This window comes from Trichoderma asperellum, chromosome 7 (assembly GCF_020647865.1).
Source record: "Trichoderma asperellum chromosome 7, complete sequence".
In the NCBI taxonomy this organism is placed as follows: domain Eukaryota; kingdom Fungi; phylum Ascomycota; class Sordariomycetes; order Hypocreales; family Hypocreaceae; genus Trichoderma; species Trichoderma asperellum.
In genome coordinates, this window is record NC_089421.1 from 1,225,077 (window position 1) to 1,242,188 (window position 17,112).

The 17,112-nt window shown below is 51.3% G+C and overlaps 7 protein-coding genes across 7 annotated transcripts; 2 read left to right on the forward strand and 5 right to left on the reverse strand.

Annotated features, from left to right (window-relative positions):
- Positions 1–337: 337 nt before the first annotated feature.
- TrAFT101_011177 (uncharacterized protein) lies at positions 338–3,146 on the reverse strand (the record flags this gene model as incomplete). The annotated part of the gene is made up of 6 exons (XM_024902786.2): positions 338–1,097; positions 1,169–1,274; positions 1,354–1,420; positions 1,482–1,804; positions 1,882–2,982; positions 3,062–3,146. 6 exons carry the CDS (start codon positions 3,144–3,146, stop codon positions 338–340), a joined length of 2,442 nt encoding a protein of 813 aa, XP_024757137.2.
- A 145-nt stretch (positions 3,147–3,291) lies between these two features.
- On the reverse strand, positions 3,292–4,467 carry TrAFT101_011178 (uncharacterized protein; the record flags this gene model as incomplete). The annotated part of the gene is made up of 5 exons (XM_066129172.1): positions 3,292–3,557; positions 3,625–3,698; positions 3,766–3,875; positions 3,930–4,019; positions 4,090–4,467. The coding sequence occupies 5 exons, from the start codon at positions 4,465–4,467 to the stop codon at positions 3,292–3,294; spliced, it is 918 nt and encodes a 305-aa protein (XP_065985303.1).
- Positions 4,468–5,578: 1,111 nt separating this feature from the next.
- TrAFT101_011179 (uncharacterized protein) lies at positions 5,579–8,505 on the forward strand. Its single transcript, XM_066129173.1, has 6 exons — positions 5,579–5,638; positions 5,699–5,885; positions 5,950–6,006; positions 6,067–6,196; positions 6,340–7,500; positions 7,573–8,505. The coding sequence occupies exons 1-5, from the start codon at positions 5,605–5,607 to the stop codon at positions 7,408–7,410; spliced, it is 1,479 nt and encodes a 492-aa protein (XP_065985304.1). The 5' UTR covers positions 5,579–5,604; the 3' UTR covers positions 7,411–7,500; positions 7,573–8,505.
- Positions 8,056–9,447, reverse strand: TrAFT101_011180 (uncharacterized protein; the record flags this gene model as incomplete). The annotated part of the gene is made up of 1 exon (XM_024903838.2): positions 8,056–9,447. One exon carries the CDS (start codon positions 9,445–9,447, stop codon positions 8,056–8,058), a length of 1,392 nt encoding a protein of 463 aa, XP_024757139.2.
- A 603-nt stretch (positions 9,448–10,050) lies between these two features.
- TrAFT101_011181 (uncharacterized protein) lies at positions 10,051–10,680 on the reverse strand (the record flags this gene model as incomplete). The annotated part of the gene is made up of 1 exon (XM_024904412.2): positions 10,051–10,680. One exon carries the CDS (start codon positions 10,678–10,680, stop codon positions 10,051–10,053), a length of 630 nt encoding a protein of 209 aa, XP_024757140.1.
- Positions 10,681–11,802: 1,122 nt separating this feature from the next.
- Positions 11,803–13,514, forward strand: TrAFT101_011182 (uncharacterized protein). Its single transcript, XM_024908793.2, has one exon. It carries the CDS (start codon positions 12,054–12,056, stop codon positions 12,918–12,920), a length of 867 nt encoding a protein of 288 aa, XP_024757141.1. The 5' UTR covers positions 11,803–12,053; the 3' UTR covers positions 12,921–13,514.
- On the reverse strand, positions 13,455–16,481 carry TrAFT101_011183 (uncharacterized protein). The gene is made up of 9 exons (XM_024904413.2): positions 16,295–16,481; positions 15,902–16,232; positions 15,777–15,847; positions 15,624–15,699; positions 15,516–15,562; positions 15,377–15,453; positions 15,194–15,317; positions 13,902–15,130; positions 13,455–13,838 (listed from the first exon to the last, which is right to left on the reverse strand). Exons 1-9 carry the CDS (start codon positions 16,331–16,333, stop codon positions 13,649–13,651), a joined length of 2,184 nt encoding a protein of 727 aa, XP_024757142.2. The 5' UTR covers positions 16,334–16,481; the 3' UTR covers positions 13,455–13,648.
- Positions 16,482–17,112: the final 631 nt, after the last annotated feature.

Here is a 17,112-nt window from a genome sequence, read left to right on the forward strand (position 1 = left end):
AAAGCATTATAAGTTCCTTACAGGATTGAGTGGTTTAAATGGGGACTATGTCTGTTATGAAAAGGGAACTACGTGTCTTCTTAAATAAGTGAAGAACCGGGTTTGAGAGGATGAGCCTATTGGTTTCATAAAGATGCCAGTTCTTTTCATCTGCAGAAGATTTCTGAGGCCGTTAATAATCCGGTTTACCTTTTTTTCACATCAAATCCTCGTCTTCGAGTACGCTTCACAGCGAATTAGTTGCTCGCCCGAAAGACAGAGAAGGAAATGGCTTAATGACACAGTCTTGAGACATCTACGCGACTAATAGCCATAAACAAAATTTTATTCCTTCGCATCAAAAGTTTGGCTGAGAAGCCGAACCCGTCTCAACTGGGCCCTTGTCGACCGTATTTCCAGTCTCTGGCTTCTTATACTTAGCAACAGTTGGCGTGGGAGTCTCACCGGCCGTCTTTGTGAGAGGGACCTCCGCCGGTGGTCTCTGGTCATACACAACCTCGTTGTCTTCGTCAATGATGAGGCTGCACTCGCCGCAAGGAACAGGAATGGGAACCTCTGCCGAATCTGCAAACTGGACCGGAATCAGGTTCTCCAGCGCTGCCCTGGCGTTGATGCGTTTCTGCCACTGAGCACTGGCTACATTCCCTGGTAGGTTTGGCGCATTGTTGGGATTGATGGAGTACTGCTGAGGTGGCCATCCGTAAGCACGATACATGGGATCATTTGGCAATGCGCGGAAGCCGTGGTCTGAAGCCGTCATGATTGCCTGCTGGCCATTGCCTGCTGGATATTGGTACGTTGCCCAGCAGAGGGAGTTGACGGTTTGTGAGTCGAAGCCGTACTTCTGGATGAAATGCGGGAATGCGCTGTTGGCGACAAGTCGAGGGTCGTTGGGGGTATGACTGAACTCCCACGTAATAGGAGGATCTGGCTTTCCGTAATACGAACGCAATGCTGAGCAGGGAGCCCAGATTGCAGAGAGCCACTGCTGGAAGTCGGTGCCTTGGCGACGGTTTGCTACTCCGTTGACCAGACGGCAGACTTGGTTGCCAAAGGGAGCTCTGCCTTCCCAAAGACTGCCCATAGGGAACTCGTCACTTTTGGTAACAGTTAGTTCCATGCAAACCGTATGTTTCAAAGCGTTTGATGAGGTCCTGTCAGCACTTACACCTGGCACCGGGCGGGGTTTCCGGCTTGGGCCATTGTGCGATACCACGATTTACGCCATGTCGAACCCCATTGGGCTTTGGCATACTCGCTATCAGGACCGCGTGCTATATAAGAAAGAGTTGCTGGCGTTAGAGTCGCCTGTTCTAAATGCCGCTGTGAAAGAGACAAGTATTAAACACTTACGGTCGTAATGATACACACGCCGGCCAGCATTAGCCTTGTCGATGCCCCAGGACTGGTTATCGCAGATCTTTTCCAAAGAGTTAGCTTGATTAAACACTTCCTTCTGGGCTCTTATCCAATCAACCCACCTCATCAAAGCCTAGGCCATATTTGCAAGTGTAAGTCACCGCGCAGTCATTGGTCGTCTTCGGATCGTACGAAGTCTTAACCCATTGACCCAGCTTCTGCGTCTTTGATTGCTTCGGTGGAATCTGAGGCTGGTTGGGGGGTGGACGAGGAACAGGATTCGACTGCCCGCGACCTCCCGTGCGTACGCCCGCCACAACACCAACAGCTTGCAGTGCAGCAGCCTGTTTTGCCTTGATTTCGCAAGCTGCGAAGACGGCAGCAAAGGTGGCCGCGAACACGGGCTCGAAGGCGATGCCAAAAGTGAAGATGGCAGCGGCAGCACCTTGAGAGAAGAAGATTCAAGTGTATTGTCAGCCACAAGACAAAGTCCTTGATAGAAACAAAAACGCAAATACGTACCTGCAGCTGTTCCTGCTGCTGTGGCTGCTGCTGTACATGCCACAGTCAGGCCTGCAAACTTGCCCACATTGAGTCCTGGGTTTGTATCTTTTCCATTCAGTCCAACGAGGTCGAGGCTGGAGATGCTCCCCTTGGGAGATGCCCGGAAGCCCAAGCAGCAGTACGACTGGAACCCACCGTGGCATGTCTGGTCCTTCAAAAGACCAACGGCCGCCTGCTTGATGTAGTTGTTGGTGTTGAAGGCGATGGCCACCGAGCCAGAGCCCAGGCAGCCCCCGCCGCTACAAGACATGCCGACGCCATTCCAGCCTTCCCATTCGCACGTGCCCATGTTGGTGCCGGATGCGCAGCATAAAGTCTCGAGCTGGCCGTTTTTGCATACCGTGTTGGAGCTTACGCCGTTGACCTGCCCATTTGATGATGTCTGTGGGAAGTAGCCCGAGGCGCAAGAGTCGCCGCAGAATGTCCAGTAGCACGAGTTCATGTTAGTTGCTTGGCTTACGGCATATCTTTGATTCTGCTTGAGCTCAAGTGCCTTTGCGGAGGATATGCCGTTGGCGGCTCCTAACCCGAGCAGATCCGAAGTGCTGGTTCCGTTGGTATCATCTTGATCAACCGACCATATCATAACGCCGCCTATGCAGAGATTGTTCGCAGCATCCATTTTCAGCTTCATAGTCTGGCCGTCATCATAGCTGACCCACTGGTTGGTGTCCCAGGTGATCCACTTGACAGCAGCCGTCGAGTCAAACGAAGGCTTTGCCCCGGTCTGCGCAAGAACCTGGAAGATTTCTGCGTTGGAGAGTGTGCCGGCAGAGTTGGTACACGGCCCGGGTTTACCGCCGGAACTGAATTGACAGACTCCATTGGGCGTGCTGCAAGAGGGATCTGAGAGAGTGAAGCTGCGGCCGTACCAGCCAAGCCCCAGCGTGACATAGCCGGGATCGATGCCATTGCGCCACAGCAGGTCTAGGCCGAGCTTGATTTCCGTGAGGTTTGTGTGAGGCAGGATAAAAGGGCCGGTAAACTTGTTGGTTGAATCCCACACGCCGTGGATGTCGTAGCTCATAAAGTTGAACCAGTCAAGGCTGTCTTCCAATCCTGCAGGAGTTGTCAACTTTAGCGGTGAACACTTATATTGGGACAGCGGAGAAAATACAGAAAGATAGAGGAAACAAACCTTTGAGATCGAACCAGCGCATGTACCAGTAGCTGCTGGGCAGAGTTGCGCTGATACCGTATTTACTGCCCCACGAAGCACGCATTTCCTTGACAAGAGTCACATAGTTTTCGGTGTCAGCGTTGACGCCTCCTCGGTCAGGGGCACCTGGATACTCCCAGTCAATATCCACGCCTAAAGGAATGTCAGTCCCTGGGTTGTTTTGACTGCAACGTCGGTTATTGTCCGCACTAACCGTCAAAGCCGTATGTCTGCATAAAGTTGGTGAGAGACTTGATCCATTTTGCCCTATTTGCAGCAGTGCTGGCCATGTCGCTAAACGCAGTCTGGGTGTTTGGGCTGTTAGTCGCGTCGTTGAATGACCACCCGCCGACAGAGATCCACGTCTTGATGCCGGGGTAGGTTGTCTTGAGATCCGTAAACTGGCTGTACAGAGCAGGATCGCCAGCGTTCATGGGCATCATCTCGAAAGTGGTCGGGTTGAAATATGCAAATGCTGGGATTGAAGATAATCAATCAGTCTTTGCTCCATGTTGAGCTGAAACCTTTTTGAAGTTGCTCACCAAAATTCATGTGCGTGAATCCGGTGAGATCCATGTCTCCCGGTAGGCGGCTATCACATTTGAGAGTAGCAGACCTTTTGTAAATGTTAGAAAATGGGATTCAATTCATTACACCAGCACTGTCAAATAGGATTTGCGTACCAGCTCTCATAATAACCAATTCTACGTTGGATGGTGCTGCCTCCACACGAGGGCTCTTGTGCAGGGCCACAGCCTCCATATCCAGTTTGGCAGCCAGAGCCACAGAAATCCTGTTTTGTTCTGTTAGCAGGTAGCGTTGACAGGAAATGTAGACAGTAACTCACATCAGTAGTTCCACAGAAGCCATATTTAGAACAGCACACGTTCAGCGGGCAAGTCGCATTGTTTGGAGGAGCATACTGGCCACATTCAGCCTAGAAAAAAGATAAAAGTAAGCAAAGCAGAAAGATATTTCAACAGCAGCCAAGGAGAAAGAAAACAAACTTTGGCATCGCAGTTTGAAAGGCAGTTTCCGGAACCGCATTCATCAGGGCTGTAACCACAGATTCCCGTCTTCCCGCAGCATGCTCCGTTCACGCAAGGCGATCCTGGTGCGCAGAGACCAGTTCCAAGGCCATTTCCGCCCGACTGACGCTTGTCGAGGAAATGTGGATGGTGGCCGCCGCCGCCCTGGCTCTTGTGGCCTGCCGAATGGCCCTTGAGAGCGAGAATTAGAGGGTTGACATCGGCACCAGATACGTTTTGAAACTTGGGCGTGGACTTTGAGTATTTCTGGTATAACGGCTTGTAGAGAGTTTGGTTCTCTGCCGTCACTCCAGCTATTGCGACGAGCGCAACTAATAGGCACTTGTTCCAAAACATGATTGTCTTGACAACTCAGTCAGTCATTGTATTAGTGAAAAGAGCCTGGGGAGCATATATCTCTGACCAACAACTTATTTGGGTGGCTATGAAAGCCAGCTCTACCATTTACAGCTTAATTTTGGGCTTTCGGGTTTCTGACCCAATTCGTTAAAACACACGGATAAACCGCATATGCGGTCGCATGAAGGGATGCGCGCAGCAGACATCCATTACAAATTTCACAGCTGAGTACGCTTCTGAATACGCTTCTATGACGATACGGATTGTCGGCAGATCCTGAAGGATTCTGGAAGGATTTGCGAAGCGGCCGCTTAGTGTACATGACACGGCAATTATCATACGGTCAATATCATAATTCGATCAATCGAAATGGTTTGGCCCCCGCATCTCTTGGCGATCTTAGCGCGCGATGTCCCGAATCTAAACTGCATACAGTTATGCGTAGAAAGAAAATGAGTAGTCTAACTGTACGTGTACAACGATCCGAGTGTGTGGGTGTATAGCTAGGATCCTCCTCGGCTTTTGTCCATTGACATCAACAAAATTTCACCCAGCTAGAATGTCCGATCACGCTGATAAGCAGCGGGGTCGTGAAAAAACCCACCCACACGCTCTACGGTTCCTTACTAGAGGATATCTCCGGCATCATGCCGTGCCTTGAGGAAGTGGACGCATCGTCTGAGTATAGAGAATCTCGGCTCCTTTTTGCCGGATTGTAAAGAGTTCCTGCGAGGCCCTTAAGCCCGGCCCGGCTTCTTGAGAAGTGCCTGCTACCCACGGCGGTCTCTATCTCCCCCGTCCTCATTCTGGTCTTTATGGGCAGATTGATTGATTGATTGATTCGTCCATTGCTTGCTTTACATTCACTCTACCTTCAATTGGAGTTATACGATGCTTTTATTCAAGGTTGTTGTTGCACTTGGTGCACTGGCATCATTCGCGAGTGCCCAGTTCCAAATCTTCGACACATATACGCCTGATGAGCTTATGCAAATACATGACATCACATCACAATGCACAACAGCTCTGTAAGAATTGCCAAGCTGTTTCGTAACTGAATGTTTTTCATCAGAGCTTTGAGTATTCTAAAAATTTCTTTCTAGCAATTCGACCATCGACTGCGATGAGAACAACATGTCCAGAGCAGCCGAGGGCGTCGACATGGATTGTAAGCCCCTTCCAACAATTAGTTTTCATACAAACTGACAGAAATGCTATAATTTCAAAGATTGGTACATGGACAACATAACTGCACTCTGCACATCCAGCTGCTCGAAATCACTGAGCTCTTGGCTTTCCCTCGTCCAATCAAGCTGTGCTTCAGAGACTCTGAACTTCCTGGGCAGTGTAATGCAAGCCAAGACCTTGCCTATTGTATTTCAGAATGGCTACAACATTGCTTGTTTGCAGGACAGGTGCATATTATTCAGCGACCTTCACAAATGAATCGGGCGCTGTTCTGACTAATAATTTGTGTAGCAAGTCGAACTGGTGCTTCTTTGAGTCGCAGAATTGGCAAGGAAGCGATGTAATCAGGCAAGCATGGACAAAATCGAGTTCTTGAACTCACGTAAAGAACTGACTCTTTTCTTGAAGATATGACCCAGAAATGTGCTGGAATGCCGACCCTTCAGACAATCCTCCAGAATGCAACAATGCAACATTTGACACTACAGACGTGACTTCAGACATGATGGCTGTAACAAATTTGTATCCGAATGATCTGGTAAGTCACACTAGATAACATGTTAGTTATCCAACACATCGCTTCCATTATCCAGCACCCCAACCGTGGCCAATATCGAGAAGTCACTTTTACTTTTTATATGTTATATGTTTCTTATATAGTTCTTACTGACATGATGATAGCTATGCAATGAATGCTTCATCAAAATGTGGCGGCAACGGCTTCTCAACCCATTCATCCAAGATGGTGACTCATCCGCCTATCTTCTCGATCAATACAACCTGATCCAACAAAATTGCTCGACCAGTCTTCCAGTCACCACCTCTTCCTCCACCCTCTTTGTATCCAATGCACTGGTCACGGCAACTTCAGCATCGGGGACTTTGCCTCCCTCCACCACCACGAGCAGTGGCGCAGCAACAACTTGTGCAGGGCAGCTTATCTCGCCGCCCACCGCCTCGAACATCTATTGTCAAGAACTGGCCGAACAATACAATGTGACGACTGGTGATCTCATGGCTGCCACAAACGACCCTTTCTGTGTGTTTACCTCGCCCATCTGCCTTCCACTCGCTTGCGACGGAGAGATAATCTGGGATGGACAGTCCTGCGATCAGCTCGCTTTGCAGTACTCCAACTCGACGAACAATATCACAACGCTCATGTTCCTCAGCTGGAACCCCAACATCCTAGGCGACTGTCAGCGCCTTGCACCTGGACAGCGGGTCTGCTCCAGCCCTCCTGATGGCCAATTCGTGCCCAGCGGAGTCATTTATGCGCCTACTGCTGCTGGCTCGTACTATACCACAGCATCTCCCAGCATCCCCACCCAGTCTGGCACGGTTGACAGCTGCGGCCTGTATTACAACGTGGTGGCGGGGGATACCTGCAACGAGATTGCGCTGCGCTTCGGTATAAACCTCACATCGTTCCAGACGTTGAATCCGGAAATCAACAGTGGGTGCACCAACTTATGGCTCAACTACGCCGTCTGCGTGGCCCCCGTCACGCCTTCGCCGCTGTCGACAAACGGAACTTGCGGACCAGCTTGGGGCCATGCCACTTGCACAGGCACCAACTTTGGAAAATGCTGTTCAACCAGCGGATACTGTGGCTCGACGCCAGGTTACTGCGGAGCTGGCAATTGCGTGTCTGGAGCATGCAGCGGCAGTTCGACCGGCGTGACGACTGATGGCACCTGTGGTCCTGCTAATGGAGGCACAACGTGTGATAATCCAAGTTTTGGGCCGTGAGTACCACAATGTGATGAGATATCTCAGGAATCTAGCTGATAGTTGATAACAGATGCTGCTCGACTTCTGGATACTGTGGAAGTACTTCTGGTGCGTTGCTATTCCAAATTGTGAATGAGTCTTGTTCCCGATGATATACTGATCTTGAATTATGATTTGCAGCCTACTGTGGACCAGGTAACTGCTACTCCGGCAAGTGTGATCCTGATAATGGTGGACCTTCGACAGATGGGAGCTGCGGCCCCAACTTTGCCGGAAACAAAACATGTACAGGCACCCAGTTCGGAACATGCTGCTCAGTCAGCGGTTACTGCGGCTCAACCTCAGCATATTGCGGTGTTGGGAACTGTTATTCCGGTGCGTGTAGCACGACAGGTAGTGCCGTCAGCCCCAACGGGCTCTGCAGTACAGCTCAGACGGGCAATTATACCTGTGCCGGCTCTCAGTTTGGAGGCTGCTGCAGCACAAGTGGCTATTGTGGGAGCACTTCGGACTATTGTGCAAAGGCGAATTGTCAAACGGCCTATTCTAGTTCTTGTTCGTCTTCGTAGAGACAGGCATAACGGACTGAGCTGAGTAGGATGTTGAAATGAATAAAAAATAACAGCTCTGCCAGATAATGATGGCTGATTTGAATGTATGAATCTACCAAGACATTGGTAATTGATAGTCTTGCCAATGATCTTCTGTGTCAGCCTCCCGCCATTTTTCTATCCCGCCAGCAACGCCATCAGCGTCAACTGCCCACTTTCCTTTCTCCACCATATCTGCCCAGTGAGACAGCACATGTTTCAATTGCACATCGTGAATTTCGATAAAGTGATTGAATCCCAGTTGATATAGGTCTGTGCTACGTGGCACTGGATTCGCGGTTGGTCCCTGAGCGTGCCTATTCTCTCCAAAAAGTGCGCCATCGCTAGTTCGAGCCCAGCCATTCTCTCCGATAGCATAAGGCAGGATAAGCTTGCAGCCGTCTTCAAAAGGATGTGCGCCGTGAGGATCCGTCTCCGTCAGATAAAGACCAGCAGGATAATTCGATATATCCCGAAAGGACGGCGAGAAGGGCGATATGACGACCTCTGCTCCCCATGGCGTTCGTTCCGTATCTTGATGAGCCTCTTGGCTGCTTTCGAACAGCAATACGGGCCGTATGTGACTTTGGTCAACATTAACTGAAGAGAATGGCTGCTGACGGGCTATGCGAAGACCAGGCGCGATGTAGTCAAACCGAATTTCCGGGGCCCGCTCCAAAAACCGGCCAGCGAAGCTGTTTGGGGAGAGTGTGCTCGACTCGGCCGCATCTCTAAGGCGGCGCGGTTCATTGCTAGGAGCTCCAGGCATACGAGTTTCAATCGCGCGTTTCAGTCGGCCAAAAGCTTCGAGAGCCTCGTCCAAGTCACAAGCCGTATAGGAGGGCATAATCCAAGGGTCAATTCTCTCCTGCTCCTCATCGTAGGACGAGTCCACCGCAAGCGCTTTGCCTTGGTCTATCATGTCGAGGAAGCCTTCAAGAATGAGCTCGAGGGGCAGCCAGATCTGTCGACCATTCATCGTGACGCTTGTATCATGAATGGATATGTGCTGTATTGCCGTGGACGCCTGCTGATCAAACACGAGGCCCAGCGGGTGACTGGCGCCCAGGGCCCAATTAGCCATGTAGAGTGTCACGTAGCGCCGCTTGTTCGAGTCGTCTTCGTCGTCGCCGTAGTTGGTGTTTTGCCAAAGATCCTCCGGCGAGCAGAGTCCGGCAAGGTATCTGAAGAATGCGTGCTGGGGCTGCGCCGTCATCACGTAGCCATGCCACGCCGCCTTGAGAAAGGCAATCACAGTAGGGCTCAACTTCGCAGCGTGTGGTGCGAGTTGTGCGTCGCCGCCATAGCACTCCCACCACGACCGGCGATCGAGATCGCTGAGGCTGCGACCGCTTGCCGTCCATCCTCGCTCAACGATGAGATTGTGCAGAGCGGCACATCGTTCATGGTCAAGCCCCTCGACTTGCCGGAGCGGATGCTCGGCCGTGACTCGCCATTGAGACATGGTTGTGGAAGAGGGTCAAAGAAAAGAGTGTCTGAAGAGAGTGTTGTCGAGACAGAAGAATCAGCGAGCCTTTTGTAGGTTGGGTGGTAGGAAATGCATGATGTGAGGATTGCATACACTACATACGCGGGTGTAGATCTGAATGCCTTGGAGCATAGTGCATGTATTGGGCTCTAGTAGGTGCTGCACCGCTAAACACCCACTAAATGCGTTTGCTGCTGCGTTAACGCTTGCCAGAACTAGAAAAGTCACTTCGCTGCATCAGACACCCTGCTTCTCTCCAAAAATTGACAAACGCCGTACCAATATACGCCCATGTCCTCACTCTTGTTTCTTTCAGTACCGCGGCTTTTGACTGTGCGGACACTGCCATTCCAGAGACGGTGCACCTTTTTGCCGTCCAGGTGTTAATTACGCATGTACATCACCCACTCCTTTGCATCTTTCAGGCCCAATATGAACACCGGTTCAAGATGCTGCCCGTGATTGGTAGAAATCATTACATGTAACCTGTGTGTCTATTGCTCCGGCTCGTTGTCATCACGTCTACAACGCCTTGAGTACGCTACACCAGATTGAACGCATTCCAGTCTTCTTCAGTCTTCAGAACGCGCCGCCCTCATAAGGCTTGTCATACCGCGGCTCCCGCTCCGGACCATGGAGCTCGAGGCAGTCCACATACGCAACCCATTGGTTCGCCGTGAATTCGCCCAGCTCAAACCCCTCCTGCGCCGCATCGACAGTATATCCATTCACGCTGAGATAGCAGCCCATTCCCCTCTGCTCGCTCCAGCCCTCGGCCCTGGGCCGCCAGACGGTCCTCTTGCCCATCCTGCCCCCGTCCCTGTCCTTGACGCCCACCTCGTCCAGATCCACCTCGGCCGTCTCGCCCTTGCCCGTAAAGAGGAAGCATCTCCCGGCGCACGTCTTGCAGAAGAGCCAGTGGATGGCGCCCGAGTTGCAGGTGTAGTCGCCGAGCTCGGCCAGGGGATCCAGCGGGGAGAGCAGCATGAAGTCCTCGGGAGCCCAGACGGTGCGCAAGTGAAAGTGACCGGCCTTGTGGCAGGGCACGCAGTTGCAGCGGTAGAACTCCTGGTGGGCGCGGGCCGAGTCGGTGGGAAGCGGCGTGTCGATGGGCGGCTTGTGGGGGAGAGTCAGGAAGACGATGTACTTGACGGAGCCGCAGAGGCACGAGCCGTGGAAGGGGCGGCGTGTTGGTGTCGAGTCGCTCATCTTGCGGGTGGCGGTGATGCTGCGAGGGATTCTTCGCTGGTGTTGAGTTGACAGACGCTCAAAGACAATCTATCATTGTGAGCGCAGAATGACCACCGCCACAAGCCGGATCACCACAGTCTCTTATACCAGGAACCTTCATCCTCTGCGTGTAATTCGGGGCAATCAACGTCCGTCTCCTACTCTTCGTTTGCGGATTTGAGAAAGCCTCTACAGCTAGCGTGAGCCACTGAACGCCGTCGCATAGATCCCCGCAGCGCAATCGTGAAGAAGAGAACCCGACTAACAAAAGCTTCCCCGCAATCAATTGCTGGGGGAAATGAAGATTGAAGACGGCCCCTGGCGGGCGCTAGAACCGACATCAAGTTGGCGCGCGAGCAAAAGCCACGATGTGCGTACACATTACAGTACTATGGCGCAGTCATCCGTCGGGCTGTATGAATGGAATGTATCATGTGAAGATTTCATACATGGGTGGAGATGTTGCAGTTGCGATTGTCCACAGAAAATGAAGCCAAGCCGTCTATACAGCCACCGTTATGAGAGAATGTTTGGTTCTACCAAGGAAAAGGTTCTAAATTAAGGCAGATATGCAATTGAGAATCAGAAGCAGAAAGAGAAAAAACAAGAATACAACAGCCGGTGTTTACTCTGCCGGTTGGTGGCTTGTATTGGAATTATATATATAAAAACTGGGGTTACAGCTACCGTGGGGTATTTGCTATATAACTCAAGGGGTAGTATCTACCCAGTATTTCATTTTATAATTTGATTGTATTATAAAAATATAATGTTTTCCTAACTTTGTTGTAACAAATCTATTAATAATCAATGTTTTAATTATATTTCCCTTATGAAATTTTATTACTCACTTCTTTCGTTAGACTAGCTGTCTTTGTGGTCATGGCTGTAGTCGAGACTGGCCAATGAATTCCGACGCAGCTTGTACAGAGACCAGCTGAAAGGGCCTGATGATGACTTTACACAGCTCATGTCAGCCATAGGCTGGTCTGTACTGTTTGGGCCCTTGATTATTGGTCTCAGCTCTAATAACACTAGGAACTATCGATCATTGTGGCTACCTGGCCCATCCAAGCCACAGCTGGAATGGGCCAGGGAACAGAGCATAAGTGTAGGGGTTGTCATGGTGTGTTGCTGCATGCCAGTGTACGTTGCACTCATACGATGTATAAATTAGCATGATATCTATCCTCTTGCACTCCACGAGGTTAATTTCTCTCCTTCCCCTAAAGCCAGGACAAATTGCTTCTGGGTCGTCACTATTCCACAGCCTGGCTTGACTGTTCGTCTTCCTCGTTGATCCCTACGTGCAAACGGTGCCATTTCGACGACAACGAATCAAAAGACAAACAATGGCTGATCATAATAACCTCACAAAAGAATGGGGCGATAAGCTTGCGCAGCTGGTTGCCCAGGATGTTACGAATCCCCCTCCAGCGGAAAATGCAGTCAATGCCAAACTGCAAAATATCGACGGTACTGGCGTCGCCGCCCTGGTGAGCAAGCTGACCCAGCCTACCAGTAAGTATGGCGGCTTCGCCCTGATTCTCCAGGACGATACAGAGTACAAGGAATTCGAGTGGCTCCAGTTCATCACCCGGCAGCTCGTTGCTAATGGTGTCGCCATAAACGGCAACCTGGTCATCAAGACAAACACGACCTCCTATCAGTTGGTAAACTCAGTGGACGACATCACAGACTACACTTTCGCAAACGGCAACGAGCCCTCTAACTGGGACACCTGCTGGAAGGTAGACTCTATCATTGTCCCAGTGCCCAGACCCTTCTTCCGCGACTCGTACGAATACGCCATCTCGGATCCCCATAAATTTACCGCCATTCTGGACGCCCCGGGTATCCTGACCGGCAAAACCCCGACTTGGGACAAATCCTTGTACGAAGATCTCCCGCCCAACTGTGTGGTGATGAAGGATCAGCTGGGTACTCAACAGGGAATCTCCCGCGCCTACTTCTCAGACTACCTCATGAAGAAGGACCAAAACAAATGGCGCGTCTGCGCCCGCCTCGACTTCAGCTTGACCTGGAACGCACAGGATACGGACAAGAACAACTTCACAGTCCGTTGTATAAGCACCACCGCAACCACGTCGCTGCTTGATTGCCACAAGGCCGCTCTCATGCACAAGACGGTACCGGGCAGCCCGACCAAGCAGCCCACCGAACCCTGGAAGACGTTTCGCGACTCGATTGTCCCTTGAACCTAGCCCCTAGAGGGGATTGAACCTTTTTGCGGGGACATGAGCTCGTAGAGTGACCACGAGGATGACAGTTTATCCAGTATCTTCACATGCTGAAGACTCACGTACTCGACACGCCCCCCGTGGTCGACTCTTGTGTCTTTTTCCGTGATACGAAGTAACCTTGGCATTATTATGAAGGGGGAGGAACGGAGAAGGAAGATGCCGGAAGGACAGTAGAAATATAGTAATATACTTGGTTCTATAAGCGTTAGATTACTTGTGTGATACTGAGTTTTGACTCTGGGATAAACAAAATGATGGGACGATCTGAGAACAACCGTGCCTATCCGTAGGTGGGGAGTGCTTAGGGATGACTGAACATAGGGTTTGTGCGTTAAAAGTCAGGCCATGGCAGAGGAATGACCATTTTTGAAACTCTTCTGAGGTGAAGAAAGGCGGATCTGAGAATACATCATAGGTAGGATAAGTGGGCGACCTGACCTTGCTGACATCACGTATTTCACTGCCAGCTTGACTGTGAGATCAACGGTACTTGACACTGGTCACGATGCCTAAGCTAACTCGCCAAACAAGCAAACAGATGCATTCAGATTACAACAACCAAAAAACAACAGTGTATAATTCATATGACTGTACTCAAAAAACCTTCTTCAAACGAGGACACTTCAATAGCCAGCTATCGTAGCGCCAATATCCAGTTATACTTCCAATCTCCCACCTCTTACTTACATGTTGGCACGGTATCCCCTCACAGGCGCTCCGTGGAGACCACCAGCCTTTGGAATATCTCCGCGTGGAAGCTCAGGCAGGACCTCACTCACCCACCCGATAATCTGCGGCGCCTGGAAGGATATTTGCAACGCCCCGTCCTTGACCTCCATGTGCTGGCTGGCACTCTTGTCGTTTGTTTTGATCCTATAGAGCAGAAAGTTGGTTAGCACCAGGATGATGGTCCTCTATGTGAGGCAGTTGACTCACTTTGCCCCAGCACCTCCGCTTATGTTCCAGCTCCCAAAGCTCGCCTCTAAACTGCTGTCAGTCTGCAGCACCTTGAGCGCCTCCTCTGCCGCAGATTGGGTGCTCTTAAAGGACAGATTCGCATCAGCAGCAACGATAAAGGCCGTTGGATACGCAGGAAACTTTCCGTAATTGGTTCGCACGTAGCCGTTGTATTCGTTATCGCCGTTTTCCACCCAGTACTTGATGGTCTTGGCCCCGGGGCTCAGGAATGTGCCCGCCGGAATGTCAATGTCAAAGTCCTGGAACAGCTCGGCGTGCAGCCATGGCCTCTTGATGCTAACGACCATTGCGGAGAATGAGCCGCTGATGGTGCACTTTGACATGAAGTCGTTGATGGTCTTGTCGTTTTTGGAGAAGCTCGACTCCGCCTTGACGGCGGCGTACCACGTCTGAGCTTCTGCGTGGAAGGCTCCCGACATGCCATGCTCTTCTAGCTTGTGGTCGTCGCTCTGGGCGCTCACGGTGAAGGCAATGTCGGTCCACACGTCGGCTGTGCCCGAGTCGCCACGGCCACTGCCAACGGCACCACCGCTGGTATCTGGCTTGCTCTTCTCAATGGGTCCCTCCTTGTCACCCTCTACCCCGACGATCATGTCTGGAGGATTATTTCCAGCCAAGCGACCTTCTAGACGCTGAATCTCCGAGTTCAAGGATGTAATCCGAGACTTGATCGACGTTCGCAAGTTGGCTGCTCCGCTGGCTGAGAGTTGGGCTGTAGTCTCGTCCGTCTGTGCCTCAGTCAACGCTGTTCTCGCCTTGAGCCACTCGTCTTTCTTCTCGACGAGCTCCTTGTCCGCCCCCGGGATTATCGGAATCGACCTGGCTTTCTTCTCAGCGGTATACATCGCGTTATAGGCCTCTCTCAGGCGCTTCTCTGCAGCCTGCAGCTTGTTTTCTGAAATTGATGGTTTATTGTACTCCTTCACCACTCTCATCGTCTCTTGGTTTTCCAGCGCGGCGACCTTCCATTGCAGTCTTCTCACTTTTTCCGCGTCAGGGGTCGGCTCGGCCTTGGCAGCTTCCCAATCTTTGAATGCTGCTTGCAAGGCAGGGGCCTTGGATTCGATTTCTTCCTTTTTGGATGTAATGTCCGGTACGTTTGTATCGGGAAATTTGGCCGTGTTGATATCGAACTCTGTAGGTGCAGTCCCTCCAGGCTGGCCGCTTGCGGCACGTTGTGCCAATTGCTGGTAATCGTTAGCCAACTGTAAGCACCACTTTGAGATCTTGCCTGTTCTGGAGAATCATACGGCATCATAGGCATTATAAGCCTCCTTCATCGAGCGCAGGCTATCCAGCTGCATCTGTACGTGCGCGGGGCTCGCTGGATGCCGTGTGCGCCATGCCACCGCTTTGTCCCGGCATAGCTTTGCCCTTGAATGGAGTCAACAGTCGACCTCGCTGTAAGATGTTCAGTGATCTAGAGTGCTCACCAATTTGCTGGCTCAAAGTGGACTTGGGCCCATTCAGTGCCGTCGATGCTGGTGAGCATCGCATCTCGCGTTGCCTCCTGAAATGCAAAACTTTTTAGCGCTCTGATCATCTAAACGGTCGGTGGACTGCAAGTCGTACCTTGGCTCTCTCGATACGAGCCATGATGCTGTCACGATCGACAAGTGCTATACAGATGAGCATTTAGCAGTTATCGACTTGATTGCTCGTCGCGATTTGGAGGCTTACCGAAGCAGTAGTCAACCTTGAGCTTATCACCATTGACAACCCAGTCCATCCAACGAGCGTGAAGCTCGCCTTGAGCCTAGTGATGATTCTCATCAGCAGCTAATAAGCTAAACCACCGAGTGGTACTATTTGCGCGAACGCGATCATGCTTACACTCTTCAACTTCTTCTGTCGCAAACTGAACGCGGCAGCGCTCTGCTTATCTGGGCGTGATTCCCTGGCCTCTTGCGTCAAGCATTAGACGCCGAGTTTTTACCAATAGAGTTACAATTTCTCACCAATGGCTTCGTTTCGAGCGGCGTCCCATTTGGCGCGGGCCGTGGACCAGTTCAGCTGCTTCTCGACGTACAAGTCAACCGTTGTAGCAGGGACGCCGCGTTTGACGAGTGTGTCTTTGGATCCCTTCACATCATTGTTGGTTTTCTGGGCAGAGGCTGGCGCTGCTTTACGAAGGTATTCCATAGCCAAAGTATACTTGTACTCTTGACTGTTGGCATCTTGGGAGGCTCCCCCGTTGAGGTCAAAGGTGCCAATGTCGGTCTTGCGAGGCACCAGCATGTCCAGGGACGTGAAGTAGCTGCGGGTGACACTTTTGCCCGTAGGACCCAACTTGAGAAGATTCAGCGTAAGCAATGGAGTCCATCCGGCGTGGTTTCTGGGTAGACGCTTACAATGACCTTGTCAAGCGGCATCATAGTGTCAGCCAACATGGCTTCGTTGCAGTAGATGGCATTGCGCTGATCAGCTGTGATTCCTGTGGGTGCAGGTAGGAAGCTGAACAGCACGCAGAATTAGCATGGCCATTATTCTATTCTAGCATGGTATGGTGGAGGAACACATGCCTTCCTCCTTCAGTGGTATCGATCACGGTGCCTGGCAATGACAGGCACACATACTGCTCATAGGCGCAAGGGAAGTTGGCTAAAATGGCTTTGCGAAGGGACAGGTTGGCCCGCTGCAGCATGAGCAGAGCCTGGTCTTCTTGGGCAGACATGTTTGCTGTCTAGATGAACGGCGATGTCAAGCAGAGGAGGTTCAGCAGGAGAAGAACGGACGAGGGGCGAGCACCGGGTTCGTCCTCGTGAGTATTTGGGGATGGCTTGGAGAGTAACAAGGAGCACAGGAGAGACGGGACTTATATGCATCTACACCATGCCGGTCAAACGCTAGGGGAGGCAAGTCATAATGTCAATTGCTTGCCTGTGCCATCTCCCACGCCAGAGGTCCTAGCATGGATCATCTGGTGAAGCACTGGCGTAAGGCTGAGTGCTGGAAACACCACGGCTGGCATAGTATCGTTGTTCCAAATTGCAGCGAGAGAGCGAGGGCGAGAGGGGGAGGGTTGTACCGAGGACAAAGAACCGACGGCTGCGTCTGTTAACCCTTCTCAGCATGGGCTATGTGCAATCTACATAGCATGTCCTGCGGAGAGAGTTCGCCGAGATAAAAACCAGTCAGCCTCGTGAGGTTGTTTAGTTTGAACCTGCAC